General features: G+C 41.9%; 1 protein-coding gene across 3 annotated transcripts in view; it reads right to left on the reverse strand.

The window, feature by feature from the left end:
- The window catches only part of EBF1 (EBF transcription factor 1), a 368,807-nt gene that overhangs the window by 327,045 nt on the left and 18,116 nt on the right, over nt 1-23,646 (reverse strand). For all 3 annotated transcript variants that reach the window (XM_049775713.1, XM_049775712.1, XM_049775711.1), the window contains exon 6: nt 15,764-15,832. In XM_049775713.1, coding sequence (XP_049631670.1) covers nt 15,764-15,832 — 69 coding nt within the window. The remainder of the gene's footprint in view (nt 1-15,763; nt 15,833-23,646) is intronic.

The following is a 23,646-nucleotide window of genomic DNA, read 5'->3' on the forward strand; positions in this document are numbered from 1 at the left end:
TCCCCATTAAATAGGTCTCTGTGGAACCAGGTGGTTCTCATTTTGAAACAACTGGTTTCTCTATCCCCAAGTGCTAAAGAAAATAATCCGTGCAATCTATGACTACACACTTTCACAGAGGCAGCAATGAGCATTTGATTGTGAAGATAATTAAAGTCATTCCTAGAACTTCCAAGGGAAAAAAAAAAGGCAGGAATAGGGGAAGAGAAGGAATAGACAGGGACCCTGCTCTATAGGAGACTCAGCAAAAGCATCTCTGGTTTTGGTTGTACCGGAGGCCACATGACAGGACTAAGTTCTGATCACTTTTGATACATTAAAAGATGTGTGTTAAGTTTCTTTAAAAAAAAAAGTGTAGTTTTAAGAGTTTCGATCTAAATAAAATCACCAGGAAGAAACCTATCTGGATTCATCTTCAACAGTCACTGTGGGCTGCTCTGCAAGATTGAGATGATTTTAACATTAAAAAGAAGATGGCATCAGAGAGTTGACGGTGCTTCATTCAGTCCCAAGGTGCACTTTATTTTTATTTTGTTTGTATGGGGGTCTGGAATGTTGCACTGTTCATTAAAAACTGGTACTCAAATATCCCCCGAGTGACATTTGTAAGAACTTACATTCCCTGCAGATATTGTATGCTTTGGGATGGAGGGAGTAGGAGTGAAACTGAAATATTTGTGATGTCTCCCTGCACTAGCTACTCTTAACAGGAAGAAGATTCAGGCTCAATGAGGGCGATTTGGGGCCTCAATTAACCTGATTAGTTCAGCACTTTGCTCTCATGAATGACACCTTATCTGGGAAATAAGGAAGAACTTCCTCCAGGAGACAGTAGAGCCCCGAAAGCCACAAAGAGGCAGCCTGTCACCATGAGCAGAGGAACCGCCTTATTGGATTTTGTGTCTGAGGACAGAAGGGATGATCTTGCTTTCCCAGTGGCCAGGAGAGGCCCTTTCAGAAAGGGGTCCCTGAGGCACCTTGAAGCCCCTTCTTTCAGAGTCAGCCGGGCACATGATAGGATTGGGGTAAGGGACTGGGAATTATTTGGGTGTGGAAGGGACACAGAGAAAGCAAGGGAGAGAGAGGGAGGGGGGGAGAGAGAGGGAGAGAGGGAAGAGAGAGAGAGAGAGAGAGAGAGAGAGAGAGAGAGAGACTCCTCACGAATCCTTCAGTGACCAGAGAGCAGTGAGTTAATATTATACCTGCCCGAGAGAAAAAAAAACTTTAAATTCTTAAATCTGGAAACATTATTCAAAACAAAGGCCAGCAGTGGCAAAGATCTAGATTACCCCCGCACTGACTTTTATTCCCATTTGACCAAATGACAGGAGATTACGGGGTCACCGTGCAAAAATACAAAAAAAGCTTCCCTGCAAATTCCAAGTGAAACCCGCTTGCTTGCCAACATGCATGTGAGATTGTATGATCAGACCCACAGTAGTGTGCAGAACAAGACACGCTCCTTCACAGAATATATTCTCGAGCAGGCGCCTGGTGAGAATGTCAACAGCAGGGCTTTTTGCTTGCCGGGGCTCTGATTTACTTGATCAATTAAACAGTTGGGAGGTGAGGGGATTTGCATGGTAATCGTGTGAAGATTAACATTTTTAAGTGCAACAAATTCAATACTTTGTCTAATATTTTCAGTGTATCTTCCTTCCTCACTGACAGTGCCTTTTCCCTTTCCAATGTAGTTCTAACAAGCCTGTCTTCAGCAGACCTCCAGACTCAACAACGGCACTGCTTGCTCTTTTTCTCTAGCTGTCGCCAACTACAGACATAACACTCACCTGAAGTAGGGGTGCATTGTGTTAGCAAATTACCAGACTGCTGGGAGGGGGGCTGAGTATACAGTGGGCAGCACCCCTTTATGGTCCAACAGAGAGCAACCACCCCTGACTCCAGGTCAATAGCCAGGGACCTGAGCAGCTTGGGCTAAGACACTGTCCTCCAGTTAGTGCCATTAGCAGTGCCAGGATGCAAGCCCCACAGTCAATCACCATTCCACCGCCAGAGCTCCTTCTGCAACATGATTCCCATCCAATAAAACCTTTAATTCTCCCCCAAATTAATTTAAAGAAGCTGGAGTAATAGTACAGAAGGTAGAGCATTGGCCTTGCATGCAGCTGATCTGAGTTTGGTCTCCAGCATCACAAATTGTCATCCAAGCCCTCTAGAAGTGACCCCTGAGTGCAGAACCAGGAATAAGCCCTGAGTACAATGCCAAAATTGTGGCCCCCCACATGGTGTTGGCAAATGCACACTGGTGAAGGTTATTGTACGCTGTATGACTATAACTCAATCATAAACAACTTTATCTGTGAAAAATAAACTGTAGTATGAACAATCTTGTAACCACAGTGTTTAAATTTTAAAAATTTAAAAAATAAAAGAAAAAGAAAAAATTAATGTAAAACACTGGCAGACTGTTTACTCTTACTGGTCCAGTTTATTACTGTTTTGGCTTTTGCTGTCAAATTTGGGACAATAAAGTTCTGTGAGGACAAGAAGCACATTGCTCTCACATGCTTCATGTCCTCCAACTCCCCAAAAGTGCAGGCTGAGGGCCAGAGAGATAGTATAGAGAAGGGACCTTCCTTACATGTGGCTTACTCAGTTGTTTTCTTGGCACCCCATAAGGTCCCCTGAGCACCACCAAGAGAGATTCCTGAGCACAGAACGAGGAGTAAGCCCCGAGCATCGCTGAGTGCAGCCCAAAATAAACCATGCAGAACATATAATAGGCTGAATATACATGTGTGGAGAAAGTGAGTGAAATATCACCACAGTGAACTTAAGGAAGGTCATTTTGTTTGTAAGGAAGCTGTATGGCTGAAACAGAGAGGCAGGTCAATGGGCTGATAACACCCTCTGCTTGTGTGGGAGGCCACTATATGGTCCCTTGAGCACTGTCATTATGGATCAAAATCCAAGAAAGAAAACTATGTGACAATTAAATAACAAATATCTAAATAACTAACAAATAATTAATTAAATAACAAATAACATTAAAACAATAATTCATCCTCAGAGGTGTCTTCAATCATTTTACTCCATTGACAAAGATAACAACAGAAAAAATAAACAAAAGTAATTCATCAAATTACAAAGTGTTTTACATGACAGAAATAAACTTTTATTTAAAATATCTTATTTTAGGCTAAAATGAAAGACATTATTAAATGAAAAGAATTCTCACACACTGAATATCAAGTAAAGGTATAAAGCTCTTACAAAGCTCAACAACAACAACAACAAACAATAAATAACCCTATCCAAAAGTTGGAAAGGTGATTAACAGGTATTTCCTTGAAGAAGACAGATGGATAGTCAATGGATATATGGAAAAGTGTCCATCATCACTTACTATCAGAGAAATGCAAACCAAAACCACAATAAACTACCATTTCGCACTAGTGAGAATGGTTAAAAAAAATAAGACTAGGAACACCAGTTTTGGTGGGAACGTAGTGATAAAGGAACTCTCGATCTTTGTGGGAATATTGTCTTGTCAAGCCTCTATGGAAAACAGTTTGGAGACATCTCAAAAAAGGACACAACTTCCATACAGCCCAGTGATTCCATCTCCTAGTACCTACATGTCCTTCCCCATGCCGCCAAATACAAAAGCATTAATTCAAAAAGACATATTCAATGCAGCACTGAGAACACTAGCCAGGATATAGAAACAACCTCAATGTTCCAAGGCTAATGAAAAAGTTGTAATTAAACACAGAATAGGGGGCCAGAGCAGCAGTAGGGCATTTGCTTTGTACGCAACTGACCTAGGATGGACCATGGTTCGATCCACCCGGCGTCCCATATAGTCCCCCAAGCCAGGAGCAATTTCTGAGCACATAGCCAGGAGTAACCCCTGAGTGTCACTGGGTGTGGCCCAAAAACAAACAAACAAAAAAAAAAAAAACACAGAGTAAAGAATATTATACAGAAATAAGAAAAGATGAACTCGGGGCCGGGCGGTGGCACTAGAGGTAAGGTGCCTGCCTTGCCTGCGCTAGCCTAGGACGGACTGTGGTTCGATCCCCCGGTGTCCCATATGGTCCCCCAAGCCAGGAGCGACTTCTGAGCGCATAGCCAGGAGTAACCCCTGAGCGGCACCGGGTGTGGCCCAAAAACAAAAACAAAAAACAAAAACAAAAAAAGAAAAGATGAACTCTTGTGTTTAATTAGAAAGCAAGGAACCAAAAAAATCAAATGATGACAAACACATGGTCTTATATCAAGATCACTGAGCTGCAGGGGAATGAAGAGGTGAAGTAGAAGTGACAGGATAACAGTGATGAAGGGAGTTGGGTACTGTGGGGATGGTGAGATAGTTAACTGTATGCATCAAAACCATGAGTGCTAACATTACTGAAACAATATTACCTAAACTACAATGAAAACAGAAATAACAAATCATGTAGAACATATTATGCTTCATTGAAGGTCTACCTGGTTCTAATCTAACATGTGTCAAATCTAGTGCTAAACATTTCTACCTTCTCAACCTTGCAAAACAAAAATGTCTTCACCCATTTTAAAGATCTGAAAATCTTCTGAGCTCCTCCATTGTGATCCTGAATTCTAGGCTCCTCCCGCAGGCAACAAGCAGACTTCCAAAATATGTGTCTTTTAATTCTACTCTGCCCTCTACCAACTTTCATCTGGATAAATACAAGTTTTCTTCGCAGACAAAAATCACAGTTGTTCCCTCATCAAACTGAATAAGTCTAAAACTATAGACTTTTGTGTCAGAGATAGGTACCACATTTATATGTCACATAGTTATTAGTTTGGAATCCCAAAGATACATATCAGGTCTGCAAAGTAAAACATCTAGGAAACCGGTTTTAGCACAATATGTGAAAGTGGGTGAATTATGGATACTAAAGAAAATAAGTGAGGCTATATAAAATACTGAGAATAGTATTGTTTTAAACTGGGCAATAAAAGAGGAGGTAAATATCTAGTGGAGAGTTAGGAAATAGGTTTTTTGAACACTTAGTTCACAATGTGTGTGCCTCAGTTTACCAAGCTATAAAGTATAGCTTAATTTGTGCCTTAGATTTCTCTGAGACATTTCTTTTTAAATTATAAATTGTTTAATTTATAAGGATAAAGCTGAGTAAGAACTGAATAAGACTTAAATACAATGATCAACATTAACAAGTATGTTTAATTATGTTTGAAATGTAGTTCATCTTTACTAATTGAGAAACATTCTCTTTAAAATGCTCTAAAACTTTCCAAGTACCATTCAGATAAAAGATACTATTCACAAGTAAAGTTTAAAAAATTTTTCAGGTAACAGTGGTCAGAGAATTGTTTGGTCTAGGTGTTCAATGATCAGGATTCAAATACTGCATTTATGAGAACAAAAGAACATCTAGAATCAGGGATTCTACTCCTTATGCCAGAGAACATGTCTATGAGGAAGCATCAAGATAAGTCAGAGAAGGTACAGGAGAAAAGACACCAGCCTTGCATGGTTCCACTTAGGCCAACCCTGACAAGATACTTCTGATCACAAAGTCAGAAACAGCACCCTTGGATGTAGCCCAAAATACCCACCTACCCACCCCCCAAAAAAGGGGAAAAAACAAGAATGTATATGGGAATGTGAGGTTTTGACACAGTTTATAAAAAATATTACAAATAGCAAGAAACATTTTTTCTAAAGAACTTCCTAGTAAATAGGGTTGTAGCCTTTTAACTCTATACCCTTTTCCCTTCCTTAGTGGTTGTTGTGATGACCAGAGATCATACACATCTGGCTGTGGTGTTCACAGCGTTGGTTGGTTTTGAGTGCTCATCATCATACACTTTAGCTGTGATACATAAACCTGTGTGGCTTCAAATGGCAGACTTCGTAGGGATGCTGAGGATCGTACCTGCAGTGCCAAGATTTCACTTTATCTTGTGTGGCTATTGTGGAGGTAGAACTTACAGCTTCATTCTTTCCAGTCAGGATCCTAACAAACCAGATCCTGGAAGTCTTGTTTTGTCTTTGTAATGAATAGGTGTGGGGTCTCCAACTGACCCTCTACTCTCAGAGGGAAGTTCAGTCAATAGTATACACCAGGACTATAAAGGCCCCATTTCTCAAAGAACTGTAGAGGGAGGATACTGGCACCTTAGGGTAGAATTTGGTGGGAGATGGTTAACATTGTACCCCTAAGACATATAAACACAGACTGCTTTGTCAAAAATTTTTAATTAAAAAATTAAAATGCAGCCTAGTAAATCCTTAGACATTACTAACACATGGAGAAAGAGAACAATTACATCAAACTGACCCTTGTTGATCTAAATTTTGATAGTTCTATTTGCCTTTGTGCTGTAATACACTATATAATGTAAATGTTATTGTGCCTACAAAGGGCAGAGTAGGGTGGTAGGTGGGATATTGGCGACATTATTAAAGGGAAGGACACAGTGATAGTGGGATTGGTGTCGAAATATTGAATGCCTAAAACAATTGTAAGTCATTGTTTATAAAAAATATTTTAAATAAAATAAAATAAGAAAAGAAAGAAATGCTACTTAAGATATTACTAACAAACTAGAATATAATGAATAGAGGAGAGATAAAAAGAGGAGAGATAATCTCAATAGTTTTATATAATAAACAATAATAAATACAGTTTTTCCAAGAAAGGGAAAAATCTTTTTCTTATTTTGGTCACACCAAGCAGTGCTCAAGGGGTTACTCCTGGATCCACGCTCAGAAATTGCTCCTGGCAGGTTCTGGGGACCATATGGGATGCCAAGATTCCAACCATCGTCCTTCTGCATGCAAGGCAAATGCCCTACCTCCATGCTATTTCTCCTGCCCCCATGGGAAAAATCTTTTGTTAATTTTTCAAATTGGTAAATCAAATCCCAGTTGATTTCAGAAGGGGCACAAGCTACAAGCCCTGGCAGGACACCTCGAGGCATTGATAGGGAGTCAGGTCAGCTGAGTGGTGATAGCTAAGACCCAAAAGAATCCAAATCATTGATTAAAGAAAAGAAAAAAAGTGATTTCAGCCTAGCCTATGACAGATAAGGAGCCAGGTGACACCTCCGGAGGATGGAGGTCTCCCACTTACCCTCACTATAGCCTGTGCCCAAAGTGCCAACATGGCTCAAGAGAGCTGCAAAGGAGCTGAAAAGTACTTGAGGAAGTCTTGCTCTTGAGGAAAAGGCAGGGGCTATTTTTTAAAACGCCACCATCTTCCTGAAATAGATCACTTCCTGAAATAGATCACTCTTCCCTTACTGTGACCGTGCCTGTCTCAATCAAACACACACACACACACACACACACACACACACACACACACACACACACACACACACACCATGTACTCAGGACACTGCCTTTTCATGCCCTGCCCTGGCACTGCAAGTGTTAAAGAAAACAATGAAAGAGCATGTAAGTGTACAGGGGAGGATTTACTCGCATTTACTTTTAATCTCTGGCCCTTTACTCTGTAGCTTATCTGGCCTCTGTCAGTGCTTTTTCCCCCTTTATATTTCATGAGGAGCCCCCCATGCGGCTACTGAGAGACAGAGCCCAAGTGTCTGTAAGCTTTTTGTCAGGTAAAAAGAGAAGTAAAAGGAAAGGAACAAGAGGGAAAGCAAAGCTAAGAGGCATCTATTAGATGTCACCAGGCTTTTGTATTCATGTCAATGATTCAGGATTAGAGTATTTGAAATAATCTTATTGAGAGGAATCAAAAGGCCCACCGAGTGAGAGGCTGCTCTGCACCATATGGCAAAGCCACGAACAATATCTTATTAAAGATGTGTTGGCTAACACTATTACTTTATATTATATTACAGAACTATTGTGCCGCCAACAGTTAGTGGGATGGTTTAGTTACCAAGTGCCATTTTGGAGGTTATTGTGTGGGATCAAGCCATAGAATTTGCCAGCTCTGCTAGTTCAGCCTTTATAAGTGGGGTTTGTTTGGAGGCAAGTTTGGAACTGGCATCAAGCACTCCACCTTGAAAATAAAAATTCCCCTGAAAAGAGGTAGAGATTACACTATTAGTTACCTGAATCCAAGGGCATTCTCTTTCCAAGAACCAGGAACATTAAGCTTCTTGCCCCCCACCCCAACTTCATGGAAAACAAGAGGAAGGTTGGCTTGACTCCCAACCCTATGAAGAACACACACACACACACACACACACACACATTCAGCATCACACTTTAGTAGAATCAAGGCAATTAAAATTCTATTACAATAAGTTTTGTAACAATAAAAGAAAACCTTCATTTGCTTCTGCACAAAAGCTTGTAACTAGAGAAGAGTTTGTGAGGGAGATTTATCTTCATCTACCCACATCTTCAAAGACCTCAAGCCACCCAAGACAAGTCTGTACTGTTCACCATATTTCATTGATTGCAACTAGAGTATTGAGGTCACTTTTATATTGTCCTGGACAGTATACAGTTACTCGGTTTGTAAAGGGATGGGGAGAACAGAGAAGGAATAGTTTAGTCTGTTTCAGATAACACTGCATGCAATTTAAAAATGACCCAAGTAGCATCGTTTTGTAGGTAAGAAATTCTAAATTGAGTTTTCAAATAAGCTCCATTTCTTTTTTCTTTTTTTTTTTTTTTTTTTTTTTTTTTTTTTTTTTTTTTTTGGTTTTCGGGCCACACCGGTTTGATGCTCAGGAATTACTCCTGGCAAAGCGCTCAGAAATTGCCCCTGGCTTTGGGGGACCATATGGGACACCGGGGGATCGAACCGTGGTCCTTCCTTGGCTAGCACTTGCAAGGCAGACACCTTACCTCTAGCGCCACCTCGCCAGCCCCTCAGCTCCATTTTTTATGAGAGTTTGGGGCTAAAGGCGGTGAGGGAAATGAGAAAAATTTATCTATAGACAGTTGTGTTTGGGAAAGGTTTGCATTTTGTTTCACTCCAAACAACTTCTTTTAGAAAAGTAAAAGCAAATTTAATATATTGATATATTCTCATCGCATACTGACTGTGTAAAGTTGCTAGATGACACACAGGGGACTTTTTACTGCTTTTTTGTACTTTTCCAAAAATGTTACACAAGCAAACTTATGATGCCAGAGGATAAAACCCCCCACCCAGAGCTGACACCAACCAGTTACACACATACACTGCTGATTCTCCGAAACTCCACTAAATACATTTCTTGGAAGCTACTGCCATTATTTCCTTTACAGGAAAACCACTGTTGTTCATTATACAGTGTCTGCAGCAGTATTATACCATGTAAAAGTACTTTGCATTATGATATATTGTCAGCATATTTGAAATGCATTTTAATGTCTCCTAGTTGTGTATTTGGGAATAGTTGATCGCAAATGGAATGCAGGCTGCTATTAGCTTATTATATTCCTTATTTTCTTATCATGGCAGCAAACTGGTACAGGGCTCATCTTAGATTCTGCATGGTGTTATCATATATGTGATAAAATTTAGAACGATACACTCTCACGTAAGTCTCATCAGTAATAATCTCCTATGAAATCCCACTGAGAAAACAAATGTTTAAATAGACTAGGGTTAATAAAGAGTGGTACATTCATGCTCAGCTTTTCATTTGGGGGAAGTATACAAAACATCTCAAGCCAACCAAGAGGACAGTCATTAGACTGATGGACATGCTCTATAGAGAGAGTTCCTCCTCTCATTCTCCCCAGGCTCCAAGGTTAGGACATCAAGGACTATGAGCTCCAGGAGCCCAAAAAATGCTTCTCTGCTCTGCGGTGTGCCAGGGAGCAGTTAGTGAGTCCAACAGACCAGTAAGTGCAGAAATTGGTCCTTCTTACTAGCTCCCTCTTACTCATGTTTTATTTGCAACTGTAACAAAAATAATCTTGTTGTTTGAGTTTTGCCCTTCTTGTTGTTGTTGCTTTTAGAGCAGATTCTAGGGAAAACTATTTACCAGCTTTGGGTATTTATACCTGATGATAAAAGCCAAGGGAAAAGTTCTTTCCTGATGAGGAGCCCATGTCTTCACAATCTCAGAACTGTTCATAGAGGAATTAGGATATATCCTCCTCAGCTCAAAGGGCTTTTTTCAAAGAACCAAATTTTGGGGTTGGAGAGATTGTACAGCAGGTAGGGTGCTTGCCTTGCACAGAGCTGACCCGGGTTCATTCCTAGCACTGCATATGGTCTTCCTTCCATCACCAGAAGTGATTTCCAGGTGAAGAGGCAAGAGTAAGTCTTAAGCACTTACTCCTTTGTATATGCACCTCCCAAAAATATAGAAAAGAAAAATTATATCCTTATTCCAAAGTGTTATAATTATTTTTATATATTAGTTCAAAGTCCAACTACTGCATTTAAATACCTTACATTAAGAATAGATCTGGGGCCGGAGTGAAAGCACAGTGGTAGGGCATTTTGCCTTGCACATGGCTGACCCAGGACAGACCTGGGTTCGATCCTGGCATCCCTTATGGTCCACTGAGCCAGGAGCAACTTCTGAAGACAGAGCCAGGAGTAACCCCTGAGCATCACTGCGTGTGGCCCCAAAACAAACACAAACAACAAAAGAAATGGATCTTGAATAAAAATGTTTCTCAGTCTCACAGGCTACCATGTATGTATTGCATGCAGGAGCCCTAAATTCAATTCCAGGTACCAGGTGGTACCCCAAGCACCACCAGGAAAGACCCCTGAGCACAAAATTGACTTAACACTATTGTATGTGCCCCTCAATAAAATAACTTCTAATTTGTTTCTCTGAACATGACTAAGCTTTTCTGTTCCTATAATGCATTTGACACCAAATCAACAGATATAAGAAGCATGATGAGATGTTCTCCCCAAAATATCCCATTGCAAACAATCATCACTAAAACCCACTCAAAAAACAGTTGCATCAAAAGCCATCAACATATGGAGGACCTTTTTTTAAAATAAAATCAAACATGGTAGTTTCTTTAGTTGAAGAAGATCTTTGGGTTAGTGTGACTAGAAAATCAGTATTCTAGACAAAGTATTTCATGTTATAGAGCTCACATTTTATTTGTTGTTGTTGTTGTTGTTGTTGTTGTGCTGTATTGGGGCTTGAAATCACTCCTGGCAGGCACAGGGGACCATATGGGATGCTGGGATTAGAACCACTGTCCATCCTGGATTGGCTACTTGCAAGGCAAATGCCTTACCGCTGTGCTATCTCTCCAGCCCCATGCTGTATTGTTTTGGTTTTTGTTTAATGCTGTCTAGCCAGGTTAGCCCTCAAACACAGAAACATGGGATTCTTAGAAATGAAAATGATGGTAGGTCTGTTAAAGCCATGGTAACCAAATCTCCCAGTCACTTGGTTGACTTGTGCAGGACAACAGATTTATAAATCTGTGTTTTTCACACTGGTCGTGGAGAGATTAGGATCACTCTAATTTCGAACAGCAGGTTAATACCAAGCCAAGATGCATCTTAAAAGGACCAGGTCTCAGTTGGGGTGAAAAGTGGGCAAACCTTTGAGGAGGAATTCCGCCCAAACATGCTCATTTCTAGTCACAAAAACAAACAAACACCAAAGTCATCTTGAACTGCTCAGGAGCCAGGTCCCAGGGAAAAAAAGAAGCAAACTTATTCTCCCTAGTTAGTGCTTACATCATACTATAAACCACACTGAGTCTGCAGTGAAAAACTGAACAAGCAAATGTAACTCCATCCCCTGACCTGTTCTGCTGGAAAGGAACAACAGGTAGCTGGCTACAAAGTTCAGGGCTCCAGCAAGAGAGACTCTGTTGGTGATGAGGAGAAAACAATGTATTTGTAATGCCATCCCATTCAGCTCAGTGCTGTTCAAAGGAAGCTCAATGAGTCTAGGCTAAGAAAATAAAAGAGTTTGTGAAGCCAATCAGGATGGTAATCCTAACTCACTAAAGGACATTAAAAAATGGAAACTGTTATCAATTCAGAAAAAAACTGGGTTCGTATTCAGACTATCCTATGTGACTTTTGTCATTATCATCTTTTCTGATTCTTACAAAGTAAACCTAATTATGAACCTCCCTCATTAGTCTTCCAGAAAAATTAGCACAGCTTATGCTAATTACTACTGCAAAATTTAATAAACTCGTTGAAATGGGAATAGTCTAATGAGGTTTTATTTATTGAACTAAGATAACTCCAAGGAAAAAGGTTAGGACACAAGGATATCCAAAGTGGTAATAAAACTACAATTTATTCAATTTCTAAACATGAATTTTATTGCAAACCTTTTAAATTCAAATATGAGTTACTGTGTAAATATGTTAAATCAATCTCCACCTTAATTCAATAATTGCGAGTCATTTTTTGCTTTAGACTGTAAACAACAATTACCATACATAACCCTCTACCTCAACAATAATAAAATCTGTGGTTATTAGTTCCTGGTCAGTAACTATTAAACATAACATAGATGATTTTTCCCAGGTCTACACAGTCCAAATATCTGGATCATCGGGCACAGCCTGACTTTCATCAATCTCCATCAAACAATTTGGCATCAGATAGAAATACTGCCTGGCAGTTAACACCAGATGCCCACTTTCTACCTGACAAGAATTTCCCTCAGATTTTTTGAGGTGGCCTAATGAACTGTCCCAATTGTGGAAAGAGCTTGGGTCACAGTCTCCTACTTCGTCACATACTATTAGGCAAGAATGAAGTAGAAGTCCATTTTTTAAAGACAGCTGCAGAATTTGCTAAGCCCACTTTTTCGGTGAAAAAAGTATCCGAGCTGATGTCACAGAGCCCATTTGCAATCAGTAACAGGCAGATTTAACCCAGAAAGAACTTCACGTACACCCTTATCATCTGACCAGAAAGTCTCTTCTATGTCTCCTATAAATAGTTTTCCTCAATAACCACGGCTAACGGTCTTCTGACTGATAAAAATAGCGATGTTCTTCCCAAATCTGAAGGGCAAGAAAAGTAGCTGCCCCAAAGGTGAGTGTGTGAAATCTTAACCACCTGGTTACACATAGCTCTCTATTGCACAGCGTGAGTATCCCGGACAGTCACTACAGCTACTCAGTGCAGATCCCATAACCTATTTTTACAAAATATGCAGAGATTCATGCCATAAATCTTCAAGCAAATCAAACACAAAGCAAGTAACAGATATTATACAATAGTTAATTTAGGATCAAGTTGAAAACTGAAATTCAAATACAGTTGCTTTCTTTTTCCTTTGAAGCAATTTTCTAGAATTGAAAAGTCTTTTCATTTGATATGGGGGAGGTCACACCAGCAGTGGCGGCACTCAGGGGTTACTTCTGGCTCTGAGCTCAGAAATCACCCCTGACGGTCTTGGGGGACCAGATGGGAGGCTGGGAATCAAACTGGGGTTTGTCCAGGGTTGGTCGTGTGCAAGGCAAACACGCCCTACTGCTGTGCTATTGCTCCAGCCCCAATCCATTTTTACCCTTTTTTGTGTAAGTTCTTGTTATTGTCTTCTCTCATTGTTAAAATGGAAGTTTCACATATCAGCAAAGACAGGACTAGGGCTCTTAAAACCTTTAGCAGACTGAAGGACAATTAAATTCTGAAAACTCCAATGCAAATAGGAATTGCTAAATGGAATTCTGCTTATCAGCTGGTATCACTGCTTAAGAAGATAGTTCATGGGAACCAGTGGCAACCGCGAGCAAATCAATATGTTGGGATTTCAACCATTCTCGAAAGCACTCTCCTGACAAACCCAGATCAGCTACAAACTATTTTCTCTCCATCAAACCAAGAAAGGGAAAAAAACATGAAAAGGATAAATGTCCTGTGTAATATCTCAAAAGCCTCCAACAGTCTAAAGTGCATACTTATTTTGCCTAAAATGTTTGAACTCCCCCAGCCAAAAGAAGGTTTTAAGTACACTACTGGAACAGATGCAAGGCGGCCCCAAGCAGCCACACTAATGCAGTCCAGGTAACACAATCCTGTTTCAAACACATGGTCGGGCTAATTACAGCGCTGCTGAGTCAAGTTTCTTAGGCCATCGCAACCCACAGGAACAGGTCAAAATCAAATGTTATTCAAACCACAGTCATATCACCCTTCTGTATCAGAGTCCCAGCTTCAAACCAAACCAAGAACTTAAAAGCTTAACCTATTCACAAGCAAAAAAAAAAAAAAAAAAACCAACAGTGTTTTCATGGTTGGTGGCAAAGGAAGGTTTTTATCATCTAAGTTTAAAGGCCTGGGATGGCAAAACAAAATGCTTTGAGTTTCAATTGGGGGAAATATAAGGGCTGATCCTTTGATCAGAATTCTTTTTAAAAGAAGAGTAGGAAAAACTCACGTTTTAAAAAAAAAAAGGCAAATGGCAATTAAAGAGGTATATTTAAATAAAACAAACAGCATAGGACTCCATTTACTTTTGACCTTCATTTTCAAATTTGTTTTCCAGGACAGAAGCAAAAACTACATGAAAGGCACATTAGTTGTCACAGATAGACATGTGCTCTAAGGCCACAGGCTGCATGTCATCTCCCTCCCATCTACATCCACCTTTGTTCACCTAGATTTCTGCTCATTTATTAAGGAAAAGGAAGTGTTTTTAGTGAATATTAGTGAGAGATACTAACATATCTGATTTAAATGTAAACTTGATAATCTTACACAGCAATCAAAATTCTCTGATTAAATCAATAATTGGTACTTCACATAAATTATGAGGTCACAAATACTTTTTATTCATCTGAAAAATAATAGTCTGCTCCCTACTGTACCCCATAAATAAAGGAAGTGAAGAATCAAAAAGAAAGACCCATAGACAGGGTTAGTTTGGTTTTGAGTTTGGGCAGGAGGATCCCTTGTTTATGACTCAAAAATCAAAGTTCCAAGCTCAGCAAAATATTTGTGTTTGTGTGTTAAATTTCTCAATGAAGAATAAGTTCGTCCATCTTATTTGCAAGATTCTATTCCAGCAAGTTCTTTTTCTAGTTGACAATTGACGGTATCTATAAACCTTCCAGGCCATTTAACTCTCAATGAATAATGCCACATAACAAATGGTTTATCATACACATGTTTCCATACAATGAATTTTAACAATTAAAATGTAAAATGAATATTTGGAATGCAACTTTGCATAATATGCACACACACTGACTTGAAATTACTCTGAACAACTAAAACAGGTTTATTGTTCTACCATGATTTACTTGGTCATGTCAGATTAGTAATATGGATCTGTTTAAAAACACAATAATTAAGACAAGCAAGATAAATTAATCAACTTACAATACACTATGAACTCCTATCAAACCCAGGAAATCACAGTAGAAAATCCTAGTTCACAGATCTCTTTAAAGCTGCTTTTATGCATAAATAAAACCTTAAAATGTAGATGGATTACATCCAACAGAACTACTGTAGCTAAAAGTGATAATGATTCAAACATTTTTCAAATAAAAGTTAAATATTTATAAGCACCCAACCACATTTCATAAATCACAAACTATTATTATTTTATTTCTGAAGCTTCCTGGCACAGCATGAGGACTGAGCCACAGAAAGTCAGGAAAGAAAAAAAATTAATAAATAACTATTCCTTTAGGAGCATGAATCAGATACAAAACCAAAGCAATCCAAGAAAACAGGCCTCCAAAGAACATTCCATGTGGCTTTCCCAGGAAATCGCCATCGCCCAGTGCAGCTGAATTCATGGCCAAGAGGCTCATCCTGGCTGCTCGAATTCCCCACCCGCGCCCCATGAGCGACACAAGGCAGGTGTTTCATTATAATGAGGAACCCGAGTCCAGTGAAAGTCGAGTGGTCCCTACCTGTCAATTATCACTGGATCTGAGGGAGTCTCATTTCGGTTGCCACAGCTTTTCTTGTCACAACAGCGGCTGTGGAGCAAAAAAAAGAAAAAAGAAAGAAAGAAAAAGAGAGAAAGAAAGGATTTAGTAAAACCATTACAATGCAAAAATCATCATTTAGGCACAGGGAAGGTTCAGATTGCTGGGGTACTGATGCTAGAATTACCGCCAAACCATACCTGGCAATCAACGGATCCCTGCCATAGAAAATTCTATTGGGGTCACCTATGGGTTAATGGCCAGGCTTAACCTCTCCCTGCACACAGGAGAGTGAGTGGGGGGTCTCTGAGAGAGGGTCTCCCTTTAAAGCCGCCGGGAGGTGCAGTGTGATCGCAGGCACCTGAAGAGAACATTTGGGTGTGGGTGGGTGGCTTCACTTCTCTTCCCTCACAATCGTACCAACTGTGTGCATCACGTCAGTAATGAGCTCGTGAGGATTTCTCCCCCTCCACTTCCCTTTGCCTCCACTTTCTCTTTTATGGCAGCTGTTTTCTCCAACCACACACAGCCTTTCCAAACGCCTCTGGCTGGGACTATTTGCTTCCCATCTCACCAGGAGTATCTGAGTGCACGCTGAATGGTAAGAAGGAAGAGAAGGAACAGATAGAGTGGAGACCCCTTCGTCCATCCTGCTCTGGCCACAGGGGGAAGGGACATCTCTGGAAAGTTTGAGCACCCATGGCGTATGGGGCCCTGACTGTGCACTGCATTAGCACAAAGAGGAGGCAGCCACAGGCAAGAAATGAACCCAAAGACAGTCCCCACCCTGCTGTGATCTCAGGGCTTCCAGCACATTATAAGCTAGCTGGCCTCTCAAGAGGGAAAATCACTGATTTTGATAAGTACCCAAAGGGCATAGGAAACTGCACCTGAGAATTGTTTGCAAATAAGAAATGGGTCCACGAGCTTGTGCACACCTAGGCGCAAGCATTAAAATATTGATTTGAGAAGGGCAGGGGATGGGGCAGGAGGGAAACTGAGGACATTGGTGGTAGGAAATGTGCACTGGTGAAAGGATGGGTATTGGATATTTCATGACAAACTCAATCGTAAACAACTTTGTAACTGTGTATTTCACAATGATTCAATTTAAAAATTTCGGGCTGGAGAGATAACATAACAGTAGGGTGTTTGCCTTGCACACAGCCAACCCAGGACAGACCCAGGTTCAATTCCCAGCATCCCATTTGGTCCCCTGAGCCTGCCAAGAGTGATTTCTGAGCACAGAGCCAGGAGTAACCCCTAAACACTTCCGGGTGTGGCCCAAAACAGAAAAAAAAATAATTTATTAAAAGCAAACAAACAAACAAAAAAGACTACAGCAAGTACGGTGCTTGCCTTATATACAACCAAAACACAAATAAGCCCCCAAGACCTGCCAGGAATAATTCCTGAGTAAACCCTGAATATTGCTGGGTGTGACCCAAAAAACAAAATCTATTTGACATGTTAAGAGTATGAGGAAGTTACGTTCTGCCAGTTATTACTAATAAAAAATGCCTTTCTCCCTTTTTCATATGCATGTGCTTCTCCTGTACACACACATACACATATTCACACGCATGCCCGTGCATATGCTCCACTTCGTGAATCACAGTCTAAATTTAGAGAGCTCTGGAAAGAACCATACTCTGAATTTCATTTTCAGGACCCAGAAGTAATTTTCTCTGCAGGAGGAGATTTTTGACAAAACTGGGAATTGTCATTCTGGCTTACAACTAACTGCCTTTGAGAAAAGAGGTTCCCAAGTTGGTGCTGATTCTGTCAGTTTGTCCCATTCTCAAAATGTCATGACTAGAAGCACCTCTTCAAAATCAAAACTCCCAGCTAAACGCCACAGCCACCTGGCAGCCAGCTTGTCTCAGAGACAACTATTTTCCTCCAGACCCGAGGTCTGTATGGACTCAGTAAGGGACAGAAAGCCCTGCGTATCCCAATACCTAATGGTTAGATGGAGGAACAAGGGGATGAGAAGTTGTTGGAAGTCATACCAAAACAGTATTTAAAAACTCAAATATCATCCTGAACTCTGACCCTGACACACACAGATTTCAAGGACTTGAATGAAATGGTGAAGAGTACTGGTTCCAGGCACAGATCTGTCTCGTGTCACCTCAGCAAAACACTCCACCTCCTAGTCCTCATTTGCTCATTTGTAAAAAGAAACTACTGCAGACCCTTCTTTTCAAAAGTTCCACTTACATCACTTCAACTTTCCAAAAGGCCGCATGAGCCACCTGTTTTCATCAACTGAAAGGAATATGATGAGAACTATTACTTATATGACTTTGGTTGAAAATAGTGTTCAGTGTCTGCATTAGATACAGGCAGCTAGGCCCCAAATAGAAGAGCAGCTCCAAGTTCTTTCCTGAGAATCATGTGCGTGTGAGCATGCATGCACCACAGACCTCTGAGCACTGACACTGAGCTCCTCTCTCTCTCTCTCTCTCTCTCTCTCTCTCTCTCTCTCTCTCTCCCTCCCTCCCTCTCTGCACCACAGACCTCTGAGCACTGACACTGAGCTCATCTCTCTCTCTCTCTCTCTCTCTCTCTCTCTCTCTCTCTCTCTCCCTCTCTGCACCACAGACCTCTGAGCACTGACACTGAGCTCATCTCTCTCTCTCTCTCCCTCCCTCTCTGCACCACAGACCTCTGAGCACTGACACTAAGCTCATCTCTCTCTCTCTCTCTCTCTCTCTCTCTCTCTCTCTCTCTCTCTCTCTCTCTCTCTCCCTCCCTCTCTCCCTCTCTGCACCACAGACCTCTGAGCATCTAGACTGAGCTCATCCTTCTCTCCCCCACCCCCACCCCTTCAAGAATCACCTTTGGGGAGCTGGTGTGATAGCACAGCATGCAGAGCATTTATCTTGCATGCAGCCAAATTGCCAGCTTCAATTCCTGGCATCTCATATGCTTCCCTGAGCATCACGCAGGATTCCGAAGTGCAGAGCCAGGAGTAACTCCTAAGCATTGCCAGGTGTAGCCCCTCCCCACCGCAAAAAAAATTACATGTTGTTGTTTGTTTGGCCATGCCTGGCGGTACTCAAGGATTTCCTGAGTCAGCACTCAGAAATCACTCTTGGCAATACTCAGGGACCATATGGGATGTCAGGGATTGAAGCTGGGTCAGCTGCATATTTAGCAAGCACCTTCCCACTGTACTATCTCTCTGGCCCCTAAAACTCACTTTAAACAGGATGTACTGGGATCAGAGTGATGATACAATAGGTCGGTGTGATCCCCACATTCCATGTGGTTCCCTGATCCTGCTACAAATGATTTTTGAACTTAGAGCCAGGAGTAAGCCCTGAACACAGATGAGTGTGGCCCAACAAACAAAAATAATTCCAAATAAACAGGTTGTATTATCCCAGACCCCTGCAAGAACTGAATCTGAGTTACTGGGCATCTTCTCACAAGTTATTTTGGGAGCCTGAGAATGGTCAAAAATGTTTTCATATACAGGGGACAGAGTGGTGTACAGCCGTAAGGCGTCTGTCTGCCTTGCATGTGCTAGCCTAGGACAGACCACGGTTCAATTCCACGGCATCCCCCAAACCAGGAGCGATTTCTGAGCGAATAGCCAGGAGTAATCCCTGAGCATCACAGGGTTTGGTTGAAAAAACAAACAAACAAACAAAAACGTTTTCATATAAAACAACCCAGATTGCCCATAGAAGATGTGGTGTCTAGATATACAATGAAATACTTCTCAGCTATTAAAAAGAGATGAAATCTTCCCATCCACAAAAATATGGATGGACCTTGGGTCACAGGTTACAAAATAAGTTGGAAAGACAAATCTGCTTGAGTTACCTCATATGTGAAATGGAGAGATACAAATACAACAAAACCTTTACAGAAGGACCACAGAAGGTTACAAAGAAAAGGGGGCCAGGTGGCGAGTAAAGGAAGCATGATGGATGGGGTGAAACTGTCCTCCCAATTTCTGTCATTGTCACCTCAATCAAAAACAGTGTTTTCATACTCAAGACAACAGAAATGGAGAGCCTTAATAGGAAGTGCATCCTTGTTAGGGGTTAACAGGGATGGGGGTTACATCAAGTAATGGTAAAGGGAAGTGGCTCCCCGGCTGGAGAGGGGTGGTGCTGGAGTGTTTTCTGCATGTAACCTTGCATGATGAGTACTGTGAATCAGGGTGCCTAAAACAGTTTAAAATGTTTTCATATAAAATGAATCATAAATAGAGCAACAGCTAAAGTGGAAAGGCTTGGTGTTTTCCTTCTATCCCTTTCCCTCTTCAAGCAGGGGCTAGGAAGGAGTAATACAGTGGGTAAATCACTTGTTTTGTATATCAAATCCCCCACACCCTATAGGGTCCCCCAAACATCACCGCCTGAGCACAGCTTGGTGTGGTCCAAAACCAAAACAAAAATAAAGAAAACATGATAGCATGTAGGTAATGCAAGCCCCAGTGCCCCCCCCCATCCTGGACTAAGAGCACCCCAGTAGCTCTAAATCTTTTCCCAAGTGGTACAAGGATGAACGTGGACTAGTGCCTTTGGCTCGAATCACCTGAGTACTCCCTGTCCCATAAGGCAGTCATCCCAATTGGTGCTTGGGGTGTCCCCTACCCACTGGATAGCCACAGTGAGCTGCAGGGCCGGTCAACAAATAATCAGAGCATTTTTCCAAATATCAAGGGGATTGTGCCACAAATCAAAAAATTTTGTCAAAATCTTGCAAGGCTCCCCATAGCCCTGAGACTACCTGTGTCCATGTCCTGATCCCCTTGTACCCCAAGGGGCCCATTCCAGCCCATTCCATGGTCAACTTCAATGGCTCTGAAGTGAGATTTAAGTCTTGGGCCTCTGTTTAGGGAATGTACCCCCCAATACATACCCCCCAACCTATAGCCCAACTCTATCTCTCCCCTTCCCACCTCCACCTCTGTGAGCCTTTCTCAGAAAGACTGACCTTGCCACCTTTGGTTTCTCCTTTCAGGACACTCAACATGTAACTACTCACATGCATTTCTGCCGGATTTCTCATGCTTTCCTCCATCCACCTACCCTTCTAGCCTGAACACTTAATAGAGAATGAAACTATGGCATAAAGCATTAGATGAGATAATACTGACTAACTGAGGGCTGGGGAGATAGCTCAGTGAACTATACACATTATGGGGGTGCAGAGAAGAAGGTGACAGATTATAGAATCAGAGCTGACTCTCTGGGCATGTGCCATATCCACCCCATCAACAATTACCACCTTCCCAAGCAGGAAGCACTCAACATCTAGGGTTTCTCACTGGACTCAGGTACTAGGCTCAAAATAGAGTTGTCCTGAGGCTGCAGCAATAGTACAGTGAGGAGGGTATATGCCTTGCATGCAACCAGTCCAAGTTCCATCGCAGGCATCCCATCTGGTTCCCCCGAGGTCTGCCAGTGGTGATTCCTAAGTGCAGAGCTAGGAGTAACCCCTGAGCACCACTCAAAATAAAATGTTTCTACAAACAACCATCCACTCATGTGCAAACACGAAACAGAGGGGTCCCCGAAAATGGGAAGGCTGGGCAGAGAGGGAGTCAGGTGCTCTGAGGGACAAGAAGAAGGAAGGGCACTGAGACATGCCATAAATAGAGCAAGGCAAGTTCCAGAAGAGAACAAATAGATGATCTTGTTTCTGGAAGAAAATGGAAACATGAGAGAAGGAAATGGGGAGAGAATGTGTCCTGGGAAAGGACCCATGCCCACCTAACACAAATCTTGGCACATCTGGGGCCTCAGAAAAGCTTCCTGGTTACCCTGGGACTCCCCAGTCTAATGTCCTGCTCATCTTTGCACTCCCCACATCACATTTTATAAGCACTTGTCTGCCTTCTCTACTAGAAACACTACTGGGGACAGAGACTAGGATAGCTGGGATGACCTCCTAGGATAGCCAGGACAGAACCTCGAGGGAGTGGACATCCAGAAAAGGGTGTGTTTAATTGACCCACAGAAACTGTGGTCTGTAAGAGTAGTGAAGGAGTAAGGGGGAAAACAGTGGATTTGGAGGTTTTTGCTTCAGTGGGGCTTGCACTTTCCTAGGAGGAAACCCTAGCTTCTCATATTGTCCCTAAGGTCACCAGGAGTGATTCCTGAATGTACAGCCAGGATGTGCACAGTGGGGTATGAAAAAGGAAAGGAAAGGAAAGGAAAGGAAAGGAAAGGAAAGGAAAGGAAAGGAAAGGAAAGGAAAGGAAAGGAAAGGAAAGGAAAGGAAAGGAAAGGAAAGGAAAGGAAAGGAAAGGAAAGGAAAGGAAAGGAAAGGAAAGGAAAGGAAAGGAAAGGAAAGGAAAGGAAAGGAAAGGAAAGGAAAGGAAAGGAAAGGAAAGGAAAGGAAAGGGAAGGGAAGGGAAGGGAAGGGAAGGGAAGGGAAGGGAAGGGAAGGGAAGGGAAGGGAAGGGAAGGGAAGGGAAGGGAAGGGAAGGGAAGGGAAGGGAAGGGAAGGGAAGGGAAGGGAAGGAAAGGAGAAAGAAAAAAATTATATCACACACACACAGAGCAATATTATCCATTTAGTCAAAGGGTTAAACAGTGGAGGTCAGCCAGCCCCGGCCTTTTTGACGAAACCCCAATATAGTACTTGGCCAAACGAGATCCAAAAAGGTTTACCACCTAAGGCAAATGTGAACCTTGTACAAGAAGCACGCATTGCAGGGGCCTAGACAGATTTTGGAGCCTGAGAAGCACCTGGGCCTGTCCTTCACTGGACCCACTTAGTCATGTGGCTGCACCTATGGGCAAAGGCTCCTGAGCCACACAAACATTTGCCATCCTGCCACCCACCAGCTTTTTGCATGCTGGCCTCAGGTTTGCTAGGTTATACTTTGGAGTCTAGAACAATCAAAAACATTGCCCTAGAAAAAGAGGCCAGTTGCTTCTCTGCTTTAGAGCATGTCAGAAAGGTTTACGAGGAAATAATCTGTTTCCCAATAGTACAGGGATCTGAGAGGTCTAATGAACAGCCTCTGTTTCTACCATATCCAATATGGTAGTTACCTGCACCCCAAACGACCCTTCTCCAATGTTCCTCCATGGGTATCTGGACAGTTTCCTAAGGACTGGTACTTTTAGCCCTTCCATGGTCAGTTTGAGCCCTCTCTCCTTACAAACATGGTCCAATTCCCTGCCCCCAATACAGGATAATCTTGCTGGTCATCTCTGAGCCATTGGCTTCTTCACTTGATCTCAATGCTCCCTGCAGGCCACCTTTGATTCATTGGTTGCTTGGCGGGTGTGTGGCATGGGGCAGTGCTCGGGGATGGCTCCCAGTGGCCTGTCTACCCAGCATAATTCCTCTTGTCCCTTCACATTCAAACTGATGTCCACATGATCTTGCCATCAGATCTTTAATAGAATCCTGCTTTTAAAAACCGATGCATGATGTATATGCAAAACCTAAAGAAGATTGATTCCAATTTACTGAATCTGCAGAAACTACCCTTGGATGACCAGGGAAAGCATCCATGCCATCGAGTCAAAGAGTTTAAGGGTGGGGTGGGGTGCTGGAGCCATAGTACAGCAGGTAGGCACTTGCTCATCGAGGTTCAATCCCTGGAATTTCATTTGGTCCCCCAAACCCCACTAGGCGTGATCCCTGAATACACAGCAAGGAGTAAACCCTAAGCTCCACCAGATGTAGTCCAAAATACAAGCCTCACACACAGAGAGAAAAATAAAAGTTTTTTTTAATACAACAAGATCAAGTCAAGTCATTTTTTAGGCAACTCAAGTCACTGGGTGACATTTGTAACCGAGCAAGATAAATTTAGTATTTCCAATACCTGAAACCCAAGCCCCTGGTGGGTTTGGTTGGGGTTTTTTGTTTGTTTTGTT

The sequence above is a fragment of the Suncus etruscus genome, chromosome 6 (assembly GCF_024139225.1).
Source record: "Suncus etruscus isolate mSunEtr1 chromosome 6, mSunEtr1.pri.cur, whole genome shotgun sequence".
In the NCBI taxonomy this organism is placed as follows: Eukaryota; Metazoa; Chordata; class Mammalia; order Eulipotyphla; family Soricidae; genus Suncus; species Suncus etruscus.